The following is a 24,401-nucleotide window of genomic DNA, read 5'->3' as shown; positions in this document are numbered from 1 at the left end:
AAAAATGCTTATTCCTCTTCTGTAATAATTTCACCTTTAAGGATATAGATAAATAATGAGACATGGAAAAGATTTACATACAAAAATGTTTATTATAGCATTATTTAATATGATGAAAAATAAGAATCAAGCTAAATTTTTCATAGTAGGTGAACAGTTAAGTAAATTAAAAATGAAGTTGGTGATAATGATGATGTGTGTGTGTGTGTGTGCGCACGCGTGTGTTGATGACTTTTTAATGATAGAAGGACTCATAAGTCTATGGAAACATAAGGAAAATAATGCACAGAAACAGCATAACAAGCAAGTATGTCAAAATAGTCATAGTGGTTACCTCTAGATTGGTAAGATTGCAGAAATAGGTTTTTTTTTCTTTGGAATTGCTAAATCTACAGTGAATTTATATGGCTCTGCTAAGCAGAATGAAATCAAGTTAAAAAGCAATCTAGTGGTGAGGTATAATCTCTAAGTCCGGAGTGGCAAATGTGGAATGCCTACAGTTACCCTCAGAGAACAGAAGTGTGAAGCAGGCCTATAGTTTATTAGACCCTCGTGGCACATGAATGGTGGAAACTTCATTACACAAGCAGATGAGTCCCATGTTGAAAAATACTGCTGGTCACCATTATGTTGTCCTGTGTGCAGTACAACCTAATCTTATTGTTTGACAGGAGTTAGGAAGGTAGACTTATAGGTGAAATCTCCTGATTTTTTTTTACACATTGTCTGGAGGTGTGGGTTTGGCTCAGGCCACCAGTTTTGACCTCTGACCTCTGTTAGTACAACACAGTTGAGAAGAGAGTGAGATCATTGTGGATGGGAGAGCTTAAGAGCATATCACATTCCGGGCTGTAGTGAATCAGAGCTAGAAAAGAGGAAGCTAAGACTATTAGCTTTTTCATTTATTCAATAAAATTTTATTTAAAGTTGAGAAAATGAAGATGAATCAGATAGAGATCCCACTTCGCAGCTACTAAGGGAGAAGGTCTCAACATAGCTAACATTTCTTACCACATGGCAGGCATTATGGCATACTATATCACATCATGTAATATTTCATTTAATCCTTACAAATCCAGGAGGTAGGTAATATTATTATCCCCCATTTTCCACAAGTGAAAACTAGATTTTAGAGATGTTAAATAATTTGTCCAGGTCACATAACAGATACAGAGTCAGGATTCAGGACCCCAGTCTAATTCTAGATGAAAGCTCTGAACAAGCATTATGAGAGCATATATTAGTGTCAGGGTCCAAAACAAGCTCTGACAACCAAGTGATAAAGCTGAGGATTAGGGAGCAATGGGTCTGGCACAGTGGGTAAAAACTAAAGGTTGGTGGGCCAAAAATAGTATACACATAGACTATAATCTTTAAAAATTATTACTCAACCATCAGAAAGGATGACTACCTGCCATTTGCATCAGCATGGATGGAACTGGAGGGGATTATGCTAAGTGAAATAAGTCAAGCAGAGAAAGACAATTATCATATGGTTTCACTCATATAAGGAATATAAGGAATAGCCTGGAGGACCATATGGGAAGGGAGAGAGAACTGAATGGGACGAAATCAGAGAGGGAGACAAACTATGATGGACTCTGGACTCTGGAAACCAAACTGAGAGTTACAGAAGGGAAGGGGGTGGGAGATAGAGTAAAGGCATGGTGGGTACTAAGGAGGGCACAAGTGGTGATGAGGACTGGGTGTTATACGCAACTAAGGAATCCTTGAACACTATATCAAAAGCTAATGATGTACTATATGTTGGCCAATTGAACATAATAAAAATAAATTAATTAAAATACAAAAATAAATTTAAAAATTAAATTTAAAAAACTAAATTATAATTAGTTACCTATATTTTAAAAATCTAGAGAATTCACATAAATCAGAATACCTGGTAACGCTGGACCCACATTCCCATGTTTTTAAGAACTGGTGAATCTGGAAGAGACTGCTCAACTGCCATTGGGGTAGTTCTACTTGTTCTACTTCTACTTCTTCTTCTATTATGTGGACTACTTTGCTCATTGATTTCCATTACCTGCCAGGACCCTGCAGGCACTTGAGTCTAAAAGCCTTGTCCTAGTCAGTGAGACATCAGCAGGTGGGAAGGAATAACCAAGTAGAATAAGATAGGAGAGAGCTAGGAGTTATAGAAGCTAGGGGTTTTGAGAATGTGAACTCAGCAAGACACTTCCCCCAGGACGCCAGATCCTATGGCAGAGAGCCTTGACCTTTTCCCTGCTGACCGGGCTGGAAGTGGTCCCAAGATCTTTGCTTGGGGATTAGAAGGAAGTGGATTGGTAGAGAGAGGGGAACTGGACTGAGGGCTAAGCAGAGAAGTGGAAATTTGAGGGACATAGAGAATTTAGACAGCAGGGAGCAGAGAAATTAATATGTCCATGCAGCCGACTCACCCAAGATTCTGTTTTTAAGAGAATTCTCTGGCTTATTAAGTGTTCCTGGTTGCCGGGGGAAAAAAGTTAGAAAAAAGAAAAAAAAGAAAAAGAAAACAAATGCAAACTCAGTCTCTATAATGCCTCGAGTTGTGTTTTCACACATAGAGGCAGAGTGATCCCTCTACACATCACTTAGGTATTGATCTGAGGGTCCTATTTAGTTCTGGGATACCTCCGGAAAAACATCTCCTTGGATTAAAGGAACTTTGGGCAGGTTACTTACTTCTCTAAGCCTGTTTCTTCATCTGTTAGAAGGTTTAAGAATTCCCCATTTTCAGAGGGTAAGGATTAAGTGAGTGAATGGAGGAATACGAAATACACGGCAGAGAGCAGGAAGGAATAAGTGATTGCTGTGATGGGCAGCGGTGGGGCTGGGAACCTTATATAGGTGTTGTCCCTGAATCTTTATAATAACCATATAAATTAGGTATTATTTTCCCCATTGAAAAAAATGAGGAAATTGAGGTTTAGAGAGGTTTAGTAACTTACTCAAGGTTGCAAAATTAGTAAAAGGTAGATGGAGAGATTTACTTAAAAAGAGCCAAACCACATCAAAAAAGTACACTGACATTCTAATGATAGTCATATAGCGTTATCAGCTAGAAATGAAAATAGATTCAATTCTATATTCTGCTAAAACCTTGAGATCACAAGCACTATGTCCCTAGGCAAGTGGCCTAACTTCTCTGAAACTCAGTTTCCTTATCTGTAAAACTTTGTACATTTATTGTATAGATTAAATGAAGTAATGCACGAAAAGTACTTAGCAGAATAGCTAGTTTATAAGTGATCAGTTAGGGGTGAATGGGTGGCTCAGTCAGTTAAGCGTCTGCCTTTGGTCCTGACCCCACGGTCCTGGGGTAGAGCCCTACGTTGGGTTCCCTGCTCAGCAGGAGCCTGCTTCTCCCTCTCCTCCTCACTTGTGTTCTCTCTGTCTCTCTCTGTCACTATCTGTCTCTCTCTCTTTCAAGTAAATAAATAAAAATAAAATCTCAAAAAAAAATAAGTGATCAGTTAACAGATATTAACTTTAATATTTACTAGACCAGCACTAAGTATTAGGAATGCAAAAGGAATTAAACATGTTTCCTGCCCTTGTGGAAGTCAGGACAGGACATCTCTGTGAGTAGTGAAATTTTAACACAAGGAGGAAGCTGTTGTAATGAAAGAATAAATGACGTGACTTGGGAGGGAGAAAATACAGATATGGTGAAAAAGGAGGGAAGGATGGCAGGGAAGTTTCCAGCTGTGAGCTATGAAGTGATCTGAATCTCAAAGTAACAGGGGAGTTTTCCATACAGAAAAAGCAAGAGAGACATCCCAGGCAGAAGGAATAGCTTGTGCAAAGGCAAAGAATGTAGAAAGTCCTGAAAGGTCTAGAAGGGCCAAGGGACAGTGAAACAGTTCAAGTGTGACTACAAGGTAAGTTATGTGGGTTGACTGATAAAAACAGAAGAGAGGGGGTGCCTGGATGGCTCAGTGGGTTAAAGCCTCTGCCTTCGGCTCAGGTCATGGTCCCAGGGTCCTGGAATCAAGCCCCGCATCAGGGTCTCTGCTCAGCAGGGAGCCTGCTTCCTCCTCTCTCTCTCTCTGCCTGCCTCTCTGTCTACTTGTGATCTCTCTGTCAAATAAATAAATAAAAATCTTAAAAAAAAAAAAAAAAAGCAGAAGAGAGAAGTTGGATTCTGGCTCTGAATGGCTTTCTGTGTCTTCCTAAGAAGTACGGCCACTAGCCCCGGAGGGAAAAGGGAGCAAGTCTTCAAAGCAAGGAATTTTCATAATCAGATTGCTTTTGGTGAAGGGTAGTGATAGGGTAAAGAATAGTGAAAGGGAAACAGCCAGGAGGCTATTGCAGTAGTCCAGACAAGAGGTGACAGAGACCCCAAAACTGGCTACCAATGAATTGGAAGTGGGTGGTGAGGAAGAGGAAGTGAAGGCTGACATAAAACAATGTGTGAAATCCAAGATATGAAAATGGCTCGCTCCTTACTTACCACAGTCATCCCAAAGGACCAAAACAAAAACACAGAAAACCTCTTTTAAAAATAATCTCTTTTGTTTGTATGCAAATAGGCCATGCACAGTGAAAGTGCAACTCAAGTATGATGACAAATACAATATTTTGTTTCCAATACATGAATCGCAGAGATTGGTTTACAAATGCTGTCCTTCCTAAGAACACCAACCCCTTGCATTAAAATGTTAGCCGACCAGTACAAGGCTTATTTGAGATTATTTCCCACCTTAAACCAGATTTGAGGAAAGCTATTTAAGACACTCTTCGAAAGAAGCTATCTTTTACTCCTATGGCTGAAGAGTAGGAAGAGTGACATCTTGTTTTACTGGAAAATTTCTTCCAACTAGCAACGTGTCTGTGTGGTGATGGACCCTTAGACTCTTCCAGATAAAGGCATGTGAAGGGAGCTGCAAAATTACATCTCAATGTTTCTGCACCATCAACTTGAAAATTGCAAATTCAGCTTAATAAATGCATATTTTAAGGGTTCCCAGAAGTCTTACGTGCATTGCTTTTGGTTACAGAAACGCCACAGGGAAGTGAGCCTTTGAGTGTGCAGGGCTCCCCTCCCTCAACCCTCTTGTGAAATGGAAGCTTTAAAAAATCCAGTGGTTTTTTATTTTGTTTTGTTTTTTTAAAAAGCTTAGTCATATTGGCTGTGTTCTATATGTCCCAGCATATTTTATTTTACTTTGTAGAGCACATTTTATTTATGCTCTTATGTCAATATTTTGCATAAACAGGTGCTTTCACAGATCATGCTGCCATTTGTTAAAATGTGTTAGTTTTGTTATGTATTAGATTCCCTCCTCTGCATAAATAGGAAAAAGCATATGGACCTAACTCTTCAAGCCACTTTTACATTTAGAGTATTACCTCATTTTATTTCTTCTAAGTAAAGTTTAAAGGAAATGGCAAATGTCAGATGCTTTCTGAAAGAAATGACAGTTTCTCAGAATGTGTAAGTGCAGACCCTTAAGCAAATGGGCCACTTTAAATTCAAAGATCACAATCTTCCGAATTTGGGTTTAGTGTTCCCAGGTAACACTAAAGATTGGAAGGATAACAAGTTTGGAATCATATGTTTACTTTGTTGAATCTGAAATGTGCTATCACTGATGTTGGTAGTTTATTGGTTATCAATTTTTTAAGCTTGCTGCTATATGTGTTTCATTCATCTTGGAAAGATTTTTATATAGTTTTGTTATTTGTTAACTAATAAGTCATCTTTTGGGTAAACTCTCGGAAGTTTGGAGATTCTACGATTGTATTGCAAACATTACTAGGTAGCTGTGTGTATTGTATGTATTGTAAATATTAATAGATAGAATTATTAAGTTAGAAGTTAAGTATCACTTTAGTTTACCCTTCTCTCGAGTGAGCTCTCTACTGTGCCGTCCATGACTGATGGTCATGCAGACACAGGGACCATTTAAAATATGAACTGAAGAAGAACCAATATTTCTTAGAGAAGCCTACTCCTTTTACTTCTTCTTTTCTTTTCTTTCTTTCTTTCTTCTTCTTCTTCTTCTTTTTTTTTTTGTATTTAAAACTCATTATTTACTACTTTTTTTATTGTGTTGTGTTAGTCACTCTAAAATACATCATTAGTATTTGATGCAGTGTTCCAAGATTCGTTGTTTATGTACCACACCCAGTGCTCCATGCAATACGTGCCCTCCACAATCCCCACCACCAGGCTCACCCATCCCCCACCCCCTCCCCTCTAAAACCCAGTTTGGTTCTCAGAGCCCACAGTCTCTCATGGTTCATCTTCCCCTCTGATTTGCCCCAATTCACTTTTTCTTTCCTCTCTTACTCCATGTTATTCCTTATGTTACACAAGTAAGTGAAACCATATGATAATTGACTTTCTCTGCTTGACTTTTTCTTAATTGTGACCTATACAACCTAGTTAGAATCTACCACGTGCTCTTAAGGAGTTATTTAATCACTAGTACGCCCTACGAAACTGAAGTTATGTTGAAAATCACGCGGTGGTAGTCCCTTGACATTATTGGATTGGTCTAGGTCTCCTGCACTCACCTGCAGGCCCTGGCAGAGACCTTCTGCTTTTGCTCATCTTGTATCCTAGGACCAGCCCAAGGTTTACACTCTATTAAAGCTGGTGAAGCGTTTATTGAATGGATGAGGACAAATAAAAGTTGAAATTCCAAGCAGTGCAATTATGTCAGTGGATTTTGAAGTATTATTGGAAAATGGGAAATATTATTAAGATACAAAGATGGGTAGAAACAAATGTGAAGCATACAACATATGTATTTGTTTGTCACGAGAGTCTATAGTTACTAGTCCCCCTGGACACTTCCCAGAAACTCCCAATTCTGGGGGTGCCATAGCACACCTCCACCCCACTCTGCCATGTCTCTGCCAGACCCCCAACCCTTCCCAGAGCCTGGGTTTGGGATGGCTGGCTCCTTACCGGCTGGGCTTGCTGTCCTCAGCCTGAGCTCCACGTGATGCCATGACCTTCATCTCCCCACTTGCCCATACTGCTAACGGAACAGTTCGTCCAAAGACCACACCCATCCCAGGTATAACAGTACTTTTTCTAAATGTGCACATCCTGATACTGGCCTTTTGACAATTTTTCCTTATCCTACCTTTTACTAAATGCTAATATAATCTTCAGTCCAAATAAATGTATCTTATTGCAATAAGTTTGGATATGCTTTATTATGCCAACATTTGGTTTTGAGAGAAAGTGCAAACAAGGATCTGTTGCATTCACTTGATAGAATCTTATAAACCACTTGGCGTCCTTTGCCTTTCTGATTTCTCCTTAGAGGACACCTAGGCAAAAGTGTGTCACTGAGTCCTAGTTTCTGTGCTAAGAAGTTGATCAAATATAAATTAGAAAAATACATGTTCCTTCTTTCTTAGCATGCATGAATGATGGGAGTGAATTTGCATCATGAGAAAGTGAAAAAAGCAAGACACCCCAGGGCAGCTAGGGACACCAGCCCAGGACTAGAGAGGAGCCTGAGCTAGACGTTGTAAGAGTGAGGGTCTCTCCCTACCTTGGTAACCTTCTTCTAGGATATAAGTATGGAGGCTGAAAAACTTTGGCTGAGAAAAATAAGATTCAACCTCCAGTGCCTAACTGTATAAAATTGCTCTTAAATGTACGCCAACACTGTATCTCCCCCTCAAAGAAAAAAGAAACTTACTACGTTTCTAAGAATGTTCCTCCAGAAACATGGAACTGAAAGCTCTTTTTTATTAATTTGGCCCTTAGAAAACAATGGGACTTTTTAATGTACCTAAGGAACTGACATAAAAACTTATGATTCTGCATGAGAAAGATGCAGAAAATGGCAAAATAGAGGGCAGAAATACAAAACTAGAGATGTTTTGCAGCAATATTTTATGTGTGGTATTTGATTCCAAGTGTGCAACATGGAGAAGTCAACAGTGGACTGTGAAATTGATGCTAATTTTCTTACCCACTAGTGGAGAAGCCCTCTAAAATATCATGTCATTAACTTAGTTGCTTTACCAGAAATCAGGGCATGTGGTTAGTGTGTGTGTGTGTGTGTGTGTGTGTGTAATTAAGAGACTTTATTTTTAGAACAGTTTTAGATTTACAGAAAAATTGAGCAAACAGTACAGAGAATTCCCATTTACTCTCTCCCCTGCACACAGTTTCCCCTATTAGTACCATCTTGCATTAGTGTAGTATATTTGCTACAATTAATGAACCAATATTGTTAATTAAAACTCACACTTATATTAAGTTCCCTCTTTGGGTTCTACAGGTTTATGGGCTTTGACAAATTTAAAGCAAGTATCCACTATTACAGTATCGTGCAGAAAGTTTTACTGCCCTAAAAATTTCCCTGTTCTCCACTATTCATCCCTCCTCATGATCCCTGGCAGCCACTGATCTTTTTACTGTCTCAGTGGTTTTGCCTTTTCCAGAATGTCATCTAGTTGAAAGTACAGAGGCTTTTGGGGTTGGCTTCTTTCATTAAACAATATGCATTTAAAGTTTGTCCATGTCTTTTCATGGCTTGATAGCTCATCTTTATTCATCACCAAAGAATACCTCATTTCTGGATATACCACAGTTTGTCTATCTATTCACTTACTGAAGGACATCTTAGTCACTTCCAGTTTGGGGCAACTATGAATAAATCTGTTATAAATATGAATATTTAATTCATGAATATATGAATTCATGAATATATGTCCATATGTGTGGACATAAATTTTCAACTCATGTGGGTGAATACCTATGAGTCTGACTGATGGGTAACATGGTAGGCTTAGGTTAAGTGGTGTAAGAAACTGCCACGATGAGTTCCAAAGTGCCTATATCATTTTGCATTCCCATCAGCAATGAATGCAAGTTCCCATTGTTCCACATCCCTGTCAGCATTTGATATTGTCAGGTGTTTTTTTTTTTTAAATTTTAGCTATTCTAATAGGTGTGTAGTAGTAGATCATTATTGTTTTAATTAATGATTCCCTAATGACATATGATACTGAGCATTTTTTAATATGCTTATCTACCATCCATCTGTGTATCTTCTTTGGTAAGGTGTATAATCCAACCTTTTGCCCATTTTTAGACTAACTTGTTCTTTTTATTGAGTTTTAAGAGTTCTGTATACATTTTGGATATCAGTCCTTTACAAGGTATATGTTTTGCAAATATTTTTTTCCACTTTGTGGCTTGTCTTTGCATTCTCTAAGCAGTTACTGGGTTTATGCTTTTAGGAGGAAGGGTTTTAGGAATGCATTTTACAACAGCAGTAAAAGAAAAAAATTATAGCAAGTGTTTTACACTCTCTTTCAATCAGTACGAGGGAACCCTGTCTGTGAATCCAGAAGAGTTCCAATAAAAGGGAAGAGTCAGGTCCTGGGAGTGGTGGCTGGCTATTCTGCTTTGTGAGTTTGTGCAGCAGGGCTGGGAACAAGAACAGTACCATCCTGAGCTACATGACTTGTAAACTAAAAGGAGTTTTGGAACTATGTGTACAGTCTGAATTTCTGTCCATGAATCCAAGTATGTAAGAAATAATCACTTTCCATATTTCCTTTCATTCAACTGAATCTCACCTGTGAGACCCATCTTGCCAGTTGGATAAGGGACTCCATCTTGATCATACAGGGGTGCCCTTCCCTTCCTGCACCCAGCCAGAATTCAGGAAGCTTACTTAATGTCTGGAAATGGAGGAAGTGCTTCAAATCCCAAGTCTGTCTTCGTTGCCTTAGGCAACCTTACCATCTGAAACATGGTAGTCTATGAATTCTGGCAGCTCTGCCCCCACGTTATAATGGGGAATGAGGTTATCAACTGATGCCTAGGGTCCAAGTGTACTGTCTCTGTAGGCAAGAACCATACTCCCAAAGCTTTTATCCCCTTGGGAGCACTGAGAAGGGGGTGCTTGGATCCCACTGCTCACAGGACCCAAACACATCTGCCCTTCCTTTCTCTTGTATCTCAAAAACACTCTCTCTTCTAGGACACCTATATTTCTTCCATGGGCTTTCACCAGAGTCTAAATGTGTCTTGACTTTAGGTCTGTTATGCTTTATCCCCTGCAAAAAATCTATGTGTCAAGAAATTTCAGAAAACAGAGGTGCCTGGATAACTCAGTTGGTTAAGCATCTGCCTTTTGCTCAGGTCATGATCCCACGGTCTTGGGGTTGAGTCCCAGTTTGGGCTCTCTTCTCAGCAGGAAGCCTGCTTCTCCCTCTCCCTCTGTTCCTCCCTCCGCTTGTGCTCCCTCTCTTTCTCTGTCAAATAAATAAGTAAAATCTTGGAAAAAAGAAACCTTGGAAAACAAACACCGACATTTCAAAAACTAATGCTGCTACCATTATTTGTGGAACCGATTTTGTCTTACATTGGAACCACCACAACCTAGAACATTTTTAGATTGCCTCTTGACCAGTGACCACAGGAAGCCATTTATGTATAGCAAACAAATATATGGCTGGAATTGGAAAATTTGGCTAAGTGTCTGATCTTTCCAAATGTCCTCAAGTTTCTAGTTCTGCCCTTCCCCACCCCCGAGTAGGTCCTAACTATGTGGTGCCAGAGGAATATCTCTTGGACACAGTTGAGCAAAAATATCAGGAAGGTATCTATTTCCCTGTCTCAGCTACCATCCATGGCCACTCCCCTCCTGCTGCTTTTTCTTGTAGCCGTGACCTCCTCAGACACGAGGACATTTGGGAGTAAGGCATGGAGGAAGCAGCCCATACAGAAAGCAGCTTTCTGAGGTTTCTAGTAACTTCCTCCTTAATAAACACAAGGAACTGATCTTCTTCATTTTGCTTAACGTCATCTCAGCATTTCATACTGTTGAACGCCATCAGTGCTGAACCCTGTCTATCCTTGGCTCTGATGACCCTTGGGTAAGTCCTCCTTATCAAATTTTTGAGTGACACAAGGCTTAGAGTGATGACTAATACAGTGAAAGACATGTATGGGATTCACAGTAATTTTGATTGGCTGAACACTGACACATAAATAAGATGGGGCCAGGAGGTGTGATCTGTCTAATACAACTGTTTATAGGCTTATGTGATCTCTGACTCATTAGTGAAAGTCATCTTATCACTGTCCATTCCATTCCAGGAGCCCTCTCTGCAAAGAGGTATGTTGATAAATTCAGGGAGTTAGGTGCCAGTGGGAGAACCACCAAGTTGATTAGGGTTCTAGAGACCACATCATATGAGGAACAGTTGAGGACACTGATACTTTTTAGCCAAGAAAAGAGGCTATTAAGGAAATTTATGATAAAAAGCTTCCAACTATGTGGAGGGTTCAAAGTAAAGAGGTTAAAATACATACACCAATAGTTTTAGAAAACAGGACACGGACAGCTGTATAGTACCTATATGGCTGGGGAGGGAGAGGTAGGAGATTATTATAAAGGAGACCTTTCTCTTTTAACTGTCTTATTAGGTAGCAAGTTTTCTAACATAAGTGAGAAAGCAAAGACTAGACATCCATCTACTAGAGAGAACATTGAAGGGGTCTTTGCTTCACAGTGAGAGACTGGGATGACCCTGAAAAGCTAATGAAGTCTTAAAGTGAGAGAACTCCATGACACCATGATGTCTTCTATTTCTGCTGCCAGCCTCACCCCTTATTTGCCATGAATTCAGTGTTGTAGTGCATTTGGTCACTGCTCTAAGCAGGAGGTGAATGAGGAGATAAGAGAAGAAATGGGAAAGAAAACGATAAAACAGCTTTTTTAAAAGAACCTGCTGTATGTCAGGATCTGTGTGAGGCACCATATATATGTCTTCTTATTTGATCCTCACAACAAGCTCATGAGATATTTAGTATTACTTCTGTGATGAAACTAGCGTTCAGAGAAGTTAAGTGACTTCCCCAAGAACACACACGTTTCAGCTGGTGGAGCCAGATTTGAACGCAGTTTTCTGTAATTCCAAAGCCCTGTGTGAGGTGTTATTTTTACTCACCCTTTATTTATGGTAAATGATACTGGTTTTTAAAAATTTTCATGTTGCTATAAAGATTCCTTCTATAATAAACTGATTCAAATTAAGTCAAGAGAAAAATAAGTATATAAAAAATAATACAGATTTGACAATGATATGAAGTGGTACTAGTAGCTAGACTAGTTAAAGTTTGGGAAGTACTAATTCCAAATATTTTGACAGCAAGACTTTCCAATTTAGTCTATTTTATATGACTGCTGAGTACAAGGAAAAGAAGGAAACTTGAAAACTGAGTGGAATGTAAATTAATACTTTTGTGCCCTGATACATGGGTAATTTCACGTGTTACAATAAGGAAACTAAATGGACCCTTTCAAATAAAAAAAAATATATATGATTGTAAAATCCAGAGGAAAACCCCAGGTGGGGCCTATCCGAATAAAGGATGAAGTTTCCAAGGTATGCACACAGAATGGCTGAGAGGAAGTGAAGACCCTATGAGTCAGGGGCCAGGACTCACGCAGGAGCCCTTCGGCTTTGGGAGGCCCTGGAAGGAAGGTGAAGGAGTTGGCAGGTCAGTTTGGGGAAGAATGACCATCACCTTTCCCGTGGTTAAGGATAATTTTTGTGGTAAAAAAGGTCAAAGTGAGAACCGGGAAGTCTGAAAGGAAGACAGAAAAGTATGAATAAAGACTAGGTAGCTGCATAGCTGGCTCTGTGCCCGGTGATTTGCATGCAAGATCCCACCTGTCTTGCAGAACAATGCAGCAAGGATGCTGGTCACCTTTCTTGCATGAAAAGACTGAGATGAGGAGATGTTCAGTAATGGGTTCAGAGCTCAGGGGTCAAGCCATGATTTGACCTTAGCCACCAGTTCCAAACCCATGCTATGCTACTTCCCCTGCATTACACATCCTTGCTTGGGTGCTCCTTCTCAACTCAGACAACACATAGATTTCCCTTTGTTACTTTTAATTTCTCCAGTACTAGCCTCCGAGAGAGTGGAGGAGACATGCTCAGAGGGAGCTGCTCCCCTCCTAAGTGCAAATGCTGCACGCTCAGAGGCATATAAATGCCTCCAAACATTGAGCAGAGGCCTTCTCAAGGCCCGACTGGGTCAGAAAAAGAAACCAGACATTTGAGACAAGATATGTGTGAACCCTGACCCTGAGGAAGCACTAGGTTTGGAAAAATCCGACTTGGCATTCACACAGCTTTCAGTCTTCTGCTTGGGACTTGTTTCCAGGCTCGAGAGTACCACCCACTTCCAGAAATAGGAGCCAAGGCAATAGAAACATTGTAGATTATGACAATTAGGATTAGATCAGGATAATTTAAAAATGGGCTGTGGATGTTAATTGGCTTCTAACGAGATCCACGGAGGTACACTCAAATGAATGGTTTGGGGGTGGGGAGTGAGAAGAGAAATACTCAGTCTCTGGGTTTTCTCACTGCAGACTGTCTCCTGCAGCTCTGCCAAGCCAGAAAGTCTGGGGTACACGGCAGTCCAGTAAAACTGTTGTTAAACTGAGTTGAACCTTTACCTTTAGGCCTCAAAATTTGCACTCCTGGATCTCTGTCAGTGTTTGTCATGTTTGTGGCTGGGCTGTCTTTGGGGAGTTTCCTCAGGGCTTTACATTCACTCACTCCCCGCTAGTGCATCTGTAGTCATTTTCATCGGTGGAAATGCCCACCTGCCATCAGAAGTTATCTGGAACCAGCCCCTGTCTGTGGTGCTATTTCTTTCTTGTCAGTTCCCCTTTCTGCATTTGAGTTCTAGCCTCAGCCCTGACATTATTTCTTTCTCTACAAGGAGTGTTAGGAGGTTTGGGGGAGCTCACAAAGGCTCCTTTTCGTTTGTTCCAAATACCTTGCTTCCGTGTTCCTCGGGAATGCCACTGGGCTTATGCATCTGGTCTCTGGGAGCTGCAGTAGATGGGCATTTGTGACAGGTATGTTCTTATGAAGCTCGTATGCTTGGGAAACGTGGTGTTAGATAAAGCTGTGTCTGGGGCAGAATGCTCAGAGGTGGGGCTGACGACTGGCAGGGGAGTGGGTAAGTAGGTTTGTGGAGCACATGCATAAAACTTGTGAGCATCAGGCTTGGTGTTGAGACTGGCTACATTGGAGGTAGGACATTACAAAAACGTTTCTCTTCCAGCCAGAGAACTTTGTCTGCTTTGGTGAGCTAAGAGTCAGGACAGGCAGGAAACAGAAGGGACCACTTACCAAACGACCAGCAACCACCCCTGGCATCAGGATGCTGGGGGCTCCAGGTAGCTCTACTGCAGGAGAAGCTATCCAAGGATCCTGGCCCTGCCTGAGACCCTTGTGCTAGTGAGAAGTCCAGAGATCTGGAGCAAAACCCACAGCCTCTGCAGTGGTCTCTGTTTTCTTATTTGGCCTTTCTCTTCCTGTTTCTCACGCTCTCTCTCTTTTTTTCTCCTCTCTTTTCTACATTTCTTCTTTCCCTCTAAATGCCCCATCACAATATTGGCTCCTCTTGGCACTAGAGACCAACAGCTCATTTGAAAAGAAAGTCTTAGGTCAAAAAGAGCCCAGGCAGTGGGCTCGTGTTCTGTATACCATGAACATATTTGCATTTGCAAATAGGCTTAAAATAGTGCCTCCACTAATAGTTATTTAAGGAGAGACAGGTGAAAATAATTTTTGGCCAAGGGAACTTCCCACTCCTCTCAAATGGTAATAACTAAGGAGATGGTCTATTCCTCTGACATGCAAACTCTTGGGACTAAGGCTCTGGACTTAAATGAGTCTAACTATGTGCACAAGTTCATAGTTCTCTATTATTTCATCTATTTGCTGTTGCAGGTACCATTAATGCTATTTACATGAGCTATCTTGTGTATAAGCTTTTATAAATATCTGTTAATTGGTGTGTCCTAAATATATTTATTGAGTGCTTAATGATGTAACAGGTAGTGGGTATTTAACAGGGAGCATAAAAGACATGGTTCTTATATTTTTGAGCATTTTAGCCTAGTGGGAAAACAGTACTAATTAGATAGTCACACTAAAATTATTGTATAGCAACCAAGCTTTGAAGGCAAGGAAATGGCTCCTTGCGATTGCACTAACTGTTTAACTATGTCTTTGAGCTTAATATTTTCATTACTCTAATATTCCTGGATACCAGATATCTCTTCTTGGTGGAGATGAGGATCAGATGTTTTGGAGTTGAGGCTAAGGTGGGAGAGGAAAGAACATAAAAGGTGAAAACTTAAGCCAAGTCAGATTCTTTGGGAGAAAATCGAGATTCAAATACCAAGTTTCAAAAATTGGAGAGAGGTAAGAGGTAAGTCTAGGGGTCTCTGACCAGGAGACTAAAGCTGTGAAGAAATAGAGCAAGAAAAAAACATGTCTGAAACAAGTAAAGAGGGTGGTGGGAAAGTTCCCGAGTAGTTATCCAGAGTCCAAGCAAGTGTTGACAATTCACCTTTCTTGGTCAGGCAAATAAGGATATTTAGGGGGCAGAACATAGGCTGGGCACACAATCCTTTAGTTGACCTTTATCCTCATCTCTAACCTCATATACAGACGTGTTTCTGAACAGTAGATCGGAGTATAGTCAGGGTGAGGTTTGGGAAACAGACGCCATTTTGAATATGTGTGGAAGAAAAATGTGTTTTCAGCACTTTCCATCTCCCCATCAGAATAGGGAGGTTCCCATTCACTATTCTCCTTCTTTTATTTAAGAGTATGGTTCCTTTCTGAGTTCCTTTTCCCATTTAGATAAATTAACTTGCACTTAACTCTTAATGGCTAAAAACAAAAAATATTGCTCCCTCCTAGCTAGCATTTGTATTTTAATAGGGGCTTTCAAAAATGCCTTTACCCAAGGAATGAGTAATTTGGGAATTCCAAGCACCAGGCTAGGGTTGGTATACAGAATACGGAGAGGGGACGTCCCTCAATTTGTGCTCTTGAAACATTGGTTTTCTCTCTTTGACCATGATTCTGGTTCTGAGAGAACAGGAAGGGGCCCTCTTACTTTTTTATTCCAGCGTTGGCATAAACGCCTTTTAGGGAGTTCTGTGGGTCTTATTTGTGGTAGGTGGAACCGTTGACCAGAGGCGCACAGAGTTGCCTGTAAACTTTGCATGATGATCACCCATAGGCATTTTTTTGACAAAAAAAAAAAAAAAGAAAAGAAAAGATGGTTTCCAAAACCATTGATAATTTGGAAAAGCGATGCACCTTGACTTAGAAAGATCTGATTCTAGATATGACTGAGAACTGGACATCTGTCTTGTACATTAACTTGCTATAAGGAGACTGGAAAAGCTAAATGCTTTCGCCATGTTACACTACTTCTTTTGGGTAAGTGAGGGAATGGACTTCTGATTTTAATACTTAGTTACTTAATATATCAGGGAATGAATAAAAGCAGCCTTTCCTCCTTATGAGTCTATATAGACATTTCTTCTTTGCACATATGCATCTTTGATGCTGCTCCCCTCATATCTGTGTGGAAACACCATGCTCCCAAATGGGTGAGGAGAGGGACAGCTAATCAAAGTAAGTCAGTGTTAAGTATGAAAAACTCTCCACAAATGGGGCCCAGAAAGATTTGCTCCAAGAAGAGATTGGAAAACAAGTCTGACATATGATCCAGCCTGAGCTAGAGAGAGAGACATGGCTGCAAGGGGAGCTCAGTTAAGTTCAAGATGGGTGATGCACATTCATAGCCAATCATCATCTCCCGTGTCTGTAAGACACCAAGAAGTGTTCATGTTTTCATCAAGGTGGTATTCATGCTCATCCTCTTTCTTGTCATACCCACTGTCCCTATGCTGGTTCAGCCTCTTCATCTTAGGTCTATGAGACTTTAATCCTGGCTTTCTTGACCACCATAATACCAGCCCTCATCTCCTTCCTCACGTCACTGATAGGCTTATTTTTTTAAACTTCCATTACATAAATTTTCCTGCTCCCAAACCATTAATCTCAAACTCTCAATTTTTTATCACATCAAATACAAACTCATCTGACATTCCAGACTCCATTAAGCTATCCTACTCTACTTACAGAATTTCACTTATTTGTGCAAGTGAAAAAGTACAAAAGCCCTGCAGCATCCACCATGTTAGTCTATTAAACAAGAGTGATTCTTGGCACTCAGTTGTTGAATGAATGAATGAATCAATCAATGAATCAATCAATCTCTCACCCTCATCTTCACTTCCAGTTGATTATAATCCTAAATATTGCTTAAACCTATCCACTTCTACATCTGCTACTACCACTCTAAACCAAGCAGCCATCTTCTTTCATTTACATCAGTACAATCAGTAGCCAAACTGATTGGTCTTCTGGCATCTGTTCTGACTTCCCTACCATCCATTTGCTACACAGTAGCCAAGTCATCTTTTCAAAATGCAAAACTCATTATGTCACTCCTCTAATTTCTTCAGTGATTCATGTTGTACTCAGAATAAACACCAAAATCCTTTGCTGACCCCTAAGATAAGCATGGTCTCTTGCCTGCTGACCTCTGCAGGCTTCTCTCCCCACTTGTCTAGTCATTTAAGCCACACCAACCTTCCCTCATTCTCCCTCTTGCCTCAGTGCCTTTGTACCTGCTGTTCCTTTTGCCTAGAATCCTTCCAAGCCGCTCTACTTCACCAATACAACACTTATTCAATCTTTTCTGTTTACCTATTAATGCCTAACAAACTGTCCCCAAACTTAGCAGCTTAAAACAACTAATATTTACTCTGCCTCACAATGTTGTGGTCCAGAAATTTGGGCAAGCTTTTGAGTGATTTTTCTATTCCTCATGGCATCAACTGAAGTCAGTTGGTGGTTGGTTTTAATCTAGTGAGTGGGCTGCTCTAGAGCTCCACTGTCCAATTCAGTAGTCACTAGCCACATGTGGCTACTCATCACTTGAAATGTAGCTTATCTAAGTGCTATAAGTGTAAAATACCTATAAGATTTTATACAGAAAAAATGTAAAATATCCATGAATAATTTTATATTAATTATATGCTGAGATTATAACATTTTAGATATACTGAATTAAATAAAATATATCATTAAAATTGATTTTTACCTATTTCTTTCTAATTTTTTTAATGTGACTACTCAAAATTCTCAAAATACATATGTGATTCTGTTATATTTCTATTGGAGAGTACTAACCTAGAACAAGGGTCAGCATTTTTTTCTATAACAGGCTGTATCATTCCTAACACTGCTACTCATTTCTACAAGTATAATGGAAAAACAGCCACAGACAATAATTAAATAAATGGGTATAGTTGCATTCCAACAAAACTTTATCTGTAAAAATAGGTGGTGTCCAGATTTGGTCTGTAGGCTGTAGTTCACTGACCTTGGATCTAGGGGATCGAAGATTTTATTCCAGTGTCTGGTGGCTTGGTAGAAATGGCTGGAGGGCAGGCCTCAGCTGGGACTGTTGACTCAAACACCTACACATGGCCTCTTTGACATGGTGGTCTCAGGGTAGTGGGACATCTTTCATGATGTTTCAAAGCCCGAGAAAGAGTATTCCAAGAAAGATAGAAGCTGTCAGCCTTCTTATGATCACCCTGCCAAGTCCCAAACATCCTTTCTGCTGCATTTTATTGGTTAAACAAGTCCCTAAGGCCAGCCCAGATTTAGGGAGAGGAGTTTAGACTTCACCTCTTCATGGGAGGAGTAGCAAAGAATACATGTCCATCTTTAATTTGTCACATCATTCTTCAAATCTCAGTTTAGACTCGTCCTATACTAGGCAAAGTACCACAAACCTCTCCTTTGCAGCACTTGTCATCATTACAATTTTACACCTAATTGTGTGATTATCTTGTTCCCCAACTAAACTATAAGCAGCCATGTGATGAGGAGCTGTTCCTGGTATTTTTCATCATTATATTCCAAGCACTTAGCACAATGTCTGGCTCAATAAATATTTGTTGAATGAGTGAACAATATTAGAGCACAGTTCTTTGCCATTAACGGTACTAATCTCAATCCCACATTTCTCCACATACCTCTCAAGCATATCACAAAACACCCTGTCAGAAGCCTTGTTAAAAGTCAGACACAGGGACGCCTGGGTGGCTCAGTTGGTTGGACAACTGCTTTCGGCTCAGGTCATGATCCTGGAGTCCCGGAATCAAGTCCTGCATTGGACTCCCATCTCCAAGGGGAGTCTGCTTCTCCCTCTGACCTTCTTCTTGCTAATGCTCTCTCTCACTGCCTCTCTCTCAAATAAATAAAATCTTAAAAAAAAAAAAGTCAGACACATTTCAATCCCAGCAACCTTACTATTTTGCAGTTCAGAAACTTTATATAAAAGGAAATAAACCTACCCTATTCCTCCCAGTACCTCAAAGGTAGTAATAGCTGCTCTAACAGTATAGCTTCAGGTTCTGGTGATCTGAGAAGTAATTCATGCAGCATGTCAAACTAGAGGCAAGCCAAGGCCCCAGGCAGCTTGTGGTCCTCCTGGACCTCACTCACAATGCCAGTCCACAAGCTTGGCTTGTCCAATGACAAGATGAACTGACAGAAGGTCCTGAGCACTAGGCTGAGGCTGACCTAATCCTCCCTCCTCAGAGGCTGTAGCATCATCTCCTGCTTTGCTTAAAGCAAGGACTCTTGTGTGTGCCAGGACAAGGTATGCATTGCCACTTTGCACACTGATCCTAGAGCTTAAATTGTAGTTATATGAGTATACCCTATCTTTCTTTTTAGTACTGAGTCAGGGAGCAAGGCCCATACACCTTTATTTCCCCCACAAGCTCTAGAACAAGCCTGTCACTGAGTATATTCAGTAAATGTTTTCATGAGAGACAGTCTCAATGAACAATTTTCCTTAGACACCAGCAAGCTTAGCACCTTTCCTGATACCCTGATCACCACTAATATTCTGGTCAAGTTGTGAAACAGAGAACATTTTTCTCCATTGATCCCCAACTTCTACCTTGAATTCTTCTTTCCCTTCCTATGTCAGCATATCTGCACTCCCGTCCCACCATCTAGCTGGCCACCACCACCCCACATCCCGTCTTCTGCCTGAACTAGATCCCAGATGTTCCTTCAGATCTGAGATACAAAAGATCCTTTGTTTATCCCCTTCTCTTTCCTCCCAAATACACGTACTTCCCTAGAGTTCTTCTAGGTGAGACTTGCTGAAACACACTGAAGTTTGCCTGGAGCTAGGTCCATGCTAGAAAACTGATAACCTGTCCAGGGCTGGAGTGGAGAGATGCATTCTCTGCCTGACACATAAAGGATGCTCAAGTAATATTTGTGGAATGAATGGAAGCTTAGGATAGAAACTCTCCTGATAGGGAGGGACTCTTTGGGTCCTCCTTCCCCCATCACAGCCTGTCTCCCATGAATGTGCACTCTGATCCCAGGAGCTACCCTCACATCTGGCCTTTGGAATGTGCTGCTCCCCCAGTACACTAAGAGTAGGTAGAATCAGAATCCTCTCCCCTTGCTCCCACAGCCCCACTGAAACTGGCTGGAACTGCTCAACTATACCAGTGTTAAAAAGAACACAATGAAGCTGTGTAGGTTTAAACCTCAACTCTATCACTTACTACTGGGTGGCTAGGGCAAGTTCCCTAACCTCTCTGAGGCTCCATTTATTCATCTGCAATGTGGGGAGGGGGTAAGTAATCCCACTTTGCTATGAGGAATAAGACTGTAACTAGTCATTCAGCTGCCTCTCACTCACGGTCCATGATGGGTCAGGCATATATATAGTAAGGAAAAGTGCTGTACAGTAGGAGCTCTTTGGTTTCTGTAGTGAACATTCAGCTACATGGAGGCTACTTGCTTTAAATTATTGTCTAGTTCACCGACCTACAGACCTTATTCTGAACACAGCTGACAGAAATCTCTTCTCAGAGAATCCCCCCCGTAAATTCTTAGGTTCTTTCCTCTCCCATTCCCCTTTTTGCTCCCTCCCTTCAAAAGCCAGTATTTCTACTTCTCAGGCCCTCTGGAGAAAGCAATGACTCGTGGTTGTGGTTGAGAGTTCATTCCTGAGGAAACAGTGATATTTCTGCTCTTCTTCAGAAACAACAACATTGAAGAAACTGGTTCCCTAACCTAAGCCCCCATCCTCACACATATTCCATGGCTAGAGTTGAGAGAAGATCTTCACATGGCGTGTAGAGGAACATGTCAATCTCAAGCATTTTAGCACTGTATTTTATTAGGGTCTCTGACAAATGAAGTATCCAAAGTGCTATCCAGGACAGGACAGGATCCAATCTTCAAATTAATGTTGGTAAAGTTTATTAGAAAGACTCTCTGCTGGGCCAGGATTTTGAGGAGGGATGTGATCTCTGTCCCCAAATTCTTAAAGGACTTTGTCAGAAGTGTATTAAGGTTTCTCTGCATAGCTCCAGAGAATGACACCAGTATTAATAAGAGGAAGTTAAGGAGAGGCCATTTCTTGCTCAGGGGAAGAGAGAATTTCCAAATAGAGAAGTTAAAATGGTATTGATTTCCTTGTCATACACAGCGCTTCTCCCCAGTGCATGAATTATAGACATAATTTGTCCAAAATACCGTGGGCCATACTGAACCATGTAATAATTTGAATCAAAGGTATTTGTTAAATTTAGAGTGAAATATAATTTGATTTTGTGTCCCTGCTCAATACATTGCCCTGAGGAAAGACAAATCTTTGGTTGGGTCAGGCATGCTGATTTTTGGTTTGTAAACAATGGGAGATTCCTATATTAGATGGGAGTTCAGATTTAAAGGATTCCTAGTCCTCAGATTCTATGACAAACAGGATGCTGGTGGTGATTTAGTATGAGGAAGTCCATAGGAATCAAACAGAGAAATCTCTTTCCAGGCTCTACCATTGAGTGGTGTCAGCTTTGGCCCAAGAGTTAAAGCCCAAGCTCTGTAACCTACTGAAATTGTTGGGAGAGAGAAAAGAGAGTAATCAGGAGCAAGTGTGAGTTTCATATACTGAATACCCACTGTATCCTTTAGTAACTGAATATATGTGTAACTCATAGTCACAAAGCACTACCTTTCTAACTAGTTACTAATGAACACTATTTTTAAAAAAATATTAAAGAGCTCCTGCAAGTTAAGAGAAATTTATAAAAAACCCAAAGTCTCTAATTAAAAGTAGGTAGAAGAAATATATGCACAGTACATGGAACAAGAAACATTATCTCTTGGGGCATGGGTGGCTCAGTCAGTTGGGCGTCCAGCTTTTGATTTAATCTTGGGTCATGATCTCAGGGTTGTGAGATCAAGCCTGCATCCAGCTCCACCCTGGGCTTGGAGCCCACCTGGGATTCTCTTTCACCCTCTCCCTCTGCCACTCCCCCCATCTCTATCTCCCTCTCTCTAAAAAGAAAGAAAGAAAGAAAGAAAGAAAGAAAGAAAGAAAGATTATCTCTAATACATTTGAAAAGATGTTCAAAGTCATAATAAAGGAAATTAATTTTAAAATTACAGTAAGCACCACCTCACATCCATTAGGATGGATACCATAAGGAAACAAAAATAACAGGTGTTGACAAAAATGTGGAGAAATTGCAACAGGGCAATTCTGCACTGTTAATGGGAATATAACATTATGCAGCTGCTGTGGAAAACAGAATGTCAGTTCCTCAAAAATTAAAAATAGAATTGCCATATGATCCAGTAATTCCACTTCTGACTATACGCCCGAAAGAAATGAAAGCAAGGCCTCAAAGAGATATTTGTACACCCATGTTCACAACAGCGTTATTCACAATAGCCAAAAGGTGGAAGCAACTCAAATATCCATCAACAGATAAATGGATATACAAAGTGGGGTATACATGCAGTGCAGATATTATTCAGCTTTAAAAATGAAAAAAATTTTGACATATGCTACAACATGGATGAACCTCAAATAAATTATGCTAAGTGAAATTAGCCAATCACAAAAAGACAAACACTGTACGATTCCAGTTAGGTCGCTAGAGTAGTTAAATTCATGGAGACAGATGATGGAATGGTGGTTTCCAGGGCCTGGGTGGAGGAGAGAACAGGGAGTCAGTGCTTAGTAAAGTAAGGAGTTTCAGTTTTGCAAGATGAAGAGTTCTAGAGATGGATAGTGGTGATGGTTGCACAACATTGTGCTTAACACCACTGTACACATAAAAAATGAGTAAATGATAAATTTTATATTATGTGCATTTTACCACAATGAAAAATAATTTTTAAAAATGACAATGAGATGTCATTTTAACTCTCCCTTTTGGTAAAGATCACAGGATAGAAAACATGCTCTGTGAAAATAGTTATGCTTTTTTGTTGTGGGGGAGCATAAATATTTAATTTTAGGGGAGAACAATTTTTCAGTGTCTTTGAAGATTAAAATTACATTTACCCTTTGACCCTTTGGTCAAACCATTTCTACTTCAAGGAAGATAGCTTACTCCCACATACGTGTTTTGGCATATGATCAAGGTTTTTCATTGCAGCAGAATACTGCAAAAACCTAAATGTCCCTTGATAGAGGCTGGTAAAATAAATTATTGTCACTCAGTAGAATATAACAGAATATGTAACTGTTAGAATGAAGATGTAGTTAATACAGAATCTCTAAAGTAGTGGCCAGTGTGCAAAATTGTGTATAAAGTGCTATTGTTTGTGTTTAAAAATAAAATGAAAAAAAGAATATGGGTCGATGTTTTTATTTTGTTTTGCCTAAAATAACTGCAAGTAGAGGCATGAAGCTGTTAACAGGTAACAGTGGTCTCTCCAGTCATGTCTGTGGGAGAAAACTTGATAGCTAGCGGACAAGATTAGGAGAAAAACTTGGTTTCCACTATTTATCCCCTGTACTTTTAAAATTTAATACTATGTGCAAGTATGATCTAATCAAAATTTTTAAACTAAAAAGATAGGTTATAGTCTAGAAGGGAAGAAACTTAGCAGACAATTTTAGCCCAAAGCCCCATGCTGAGTGCTATGAGAGCAGAGAGGAAGGGTATCTAGCATAACCCAAAGGGACCAGGAATGGCTTCTAGCCACACCACCCCCAAGGATGAAATTTCTGCTATTGGATCACAAAGAGTTTTGCATCTTCTCCTGAACATTGGTTTGTTTTATCCTAATGGATAGATCTGTAAATTTACTGATTAGGTTTTCATTTTCACATCAGCTGTTAAAAGGATATAGGCCAAACTTGTGACCTGAACCATACAGGGTAGGCAGATTTCTAAATGGTAAACATTTAGCACTGGACTTGTACCAGGCTCCATTTTATATACTTGCACTTGGTTGGCTTTTTAGCTATTTCTAGTTTTGGTCATTCTCCACTATTCTGGGCTATACTGTAAGCCGCTCTGCAGCCTTTTTGGTCTAAGTTGGAATAAGTGGGTGAGTGAAGAGGAAAGGAGGGAGGGAGAGGAAGAAAGAGAGGTTAGACGTTATAAAGCAATGCGTGCTGTTTTCCTTGGCTTATCATGTTCTCAAAGTGGGGT

At 40.2% G+C, this 24,401-nt stretch overlaps 1 protein-coding gene across 4 annotated transcripts in view; it reads left to right on the top strand.

Moving 5' to 3' along the window:
* Positions 1-24,401, top strand: part of CD86 (CD86 molecule) — a 64,048-nt gene that overhangs the window by 9,788 nt on the left and 29,859 nt on the right. Inside the window, exon 1 of one of the 4 annotated variants that reach the window (XM_013052689.2) lies at positions 10,701-10,872. The exons of 1 other annotated variant lie outside the window; for it this stretch is intronic. In XM_013052689.2, coding sequence (XP_012908143.1) covers positions 10,862-10,872 — 11 coding nt within the window. In that variant the 5' untranslated portion in view covers positions 10,701-10,861. Of the gene's footprint in view, positions 1-10,700; positions 10,873-13,706; positions 13,881-24,401 lie in introns of those variants that run through there. 2 more of the 4 variants (XM_004745475.3, XM_004745472.3) reach the window with 2 other exon arrangements.

The sequence above is a fragment of the Mustela putorius genome, unplaced genomic scaffold (assembly GCF_011764305.1).
Source record: "Mustela putorius furo isolate JIRA1106 unplaced genomic scaffold, ASM1176430v1.1 tig00003834_pilon_pilon_pilon, whole genome shotgun sequence".
NCBI classification, from domain to species: Eukaryota; Metazoa; Chordata; class Mammalia; order Carnivora; family Mustelidae; genus Mustela; species Mustela putorius.
Note: the sequence above shows the minus strand (reverse complement) of the source record. Positions and strands in the feature narration are given on the sequence as shown.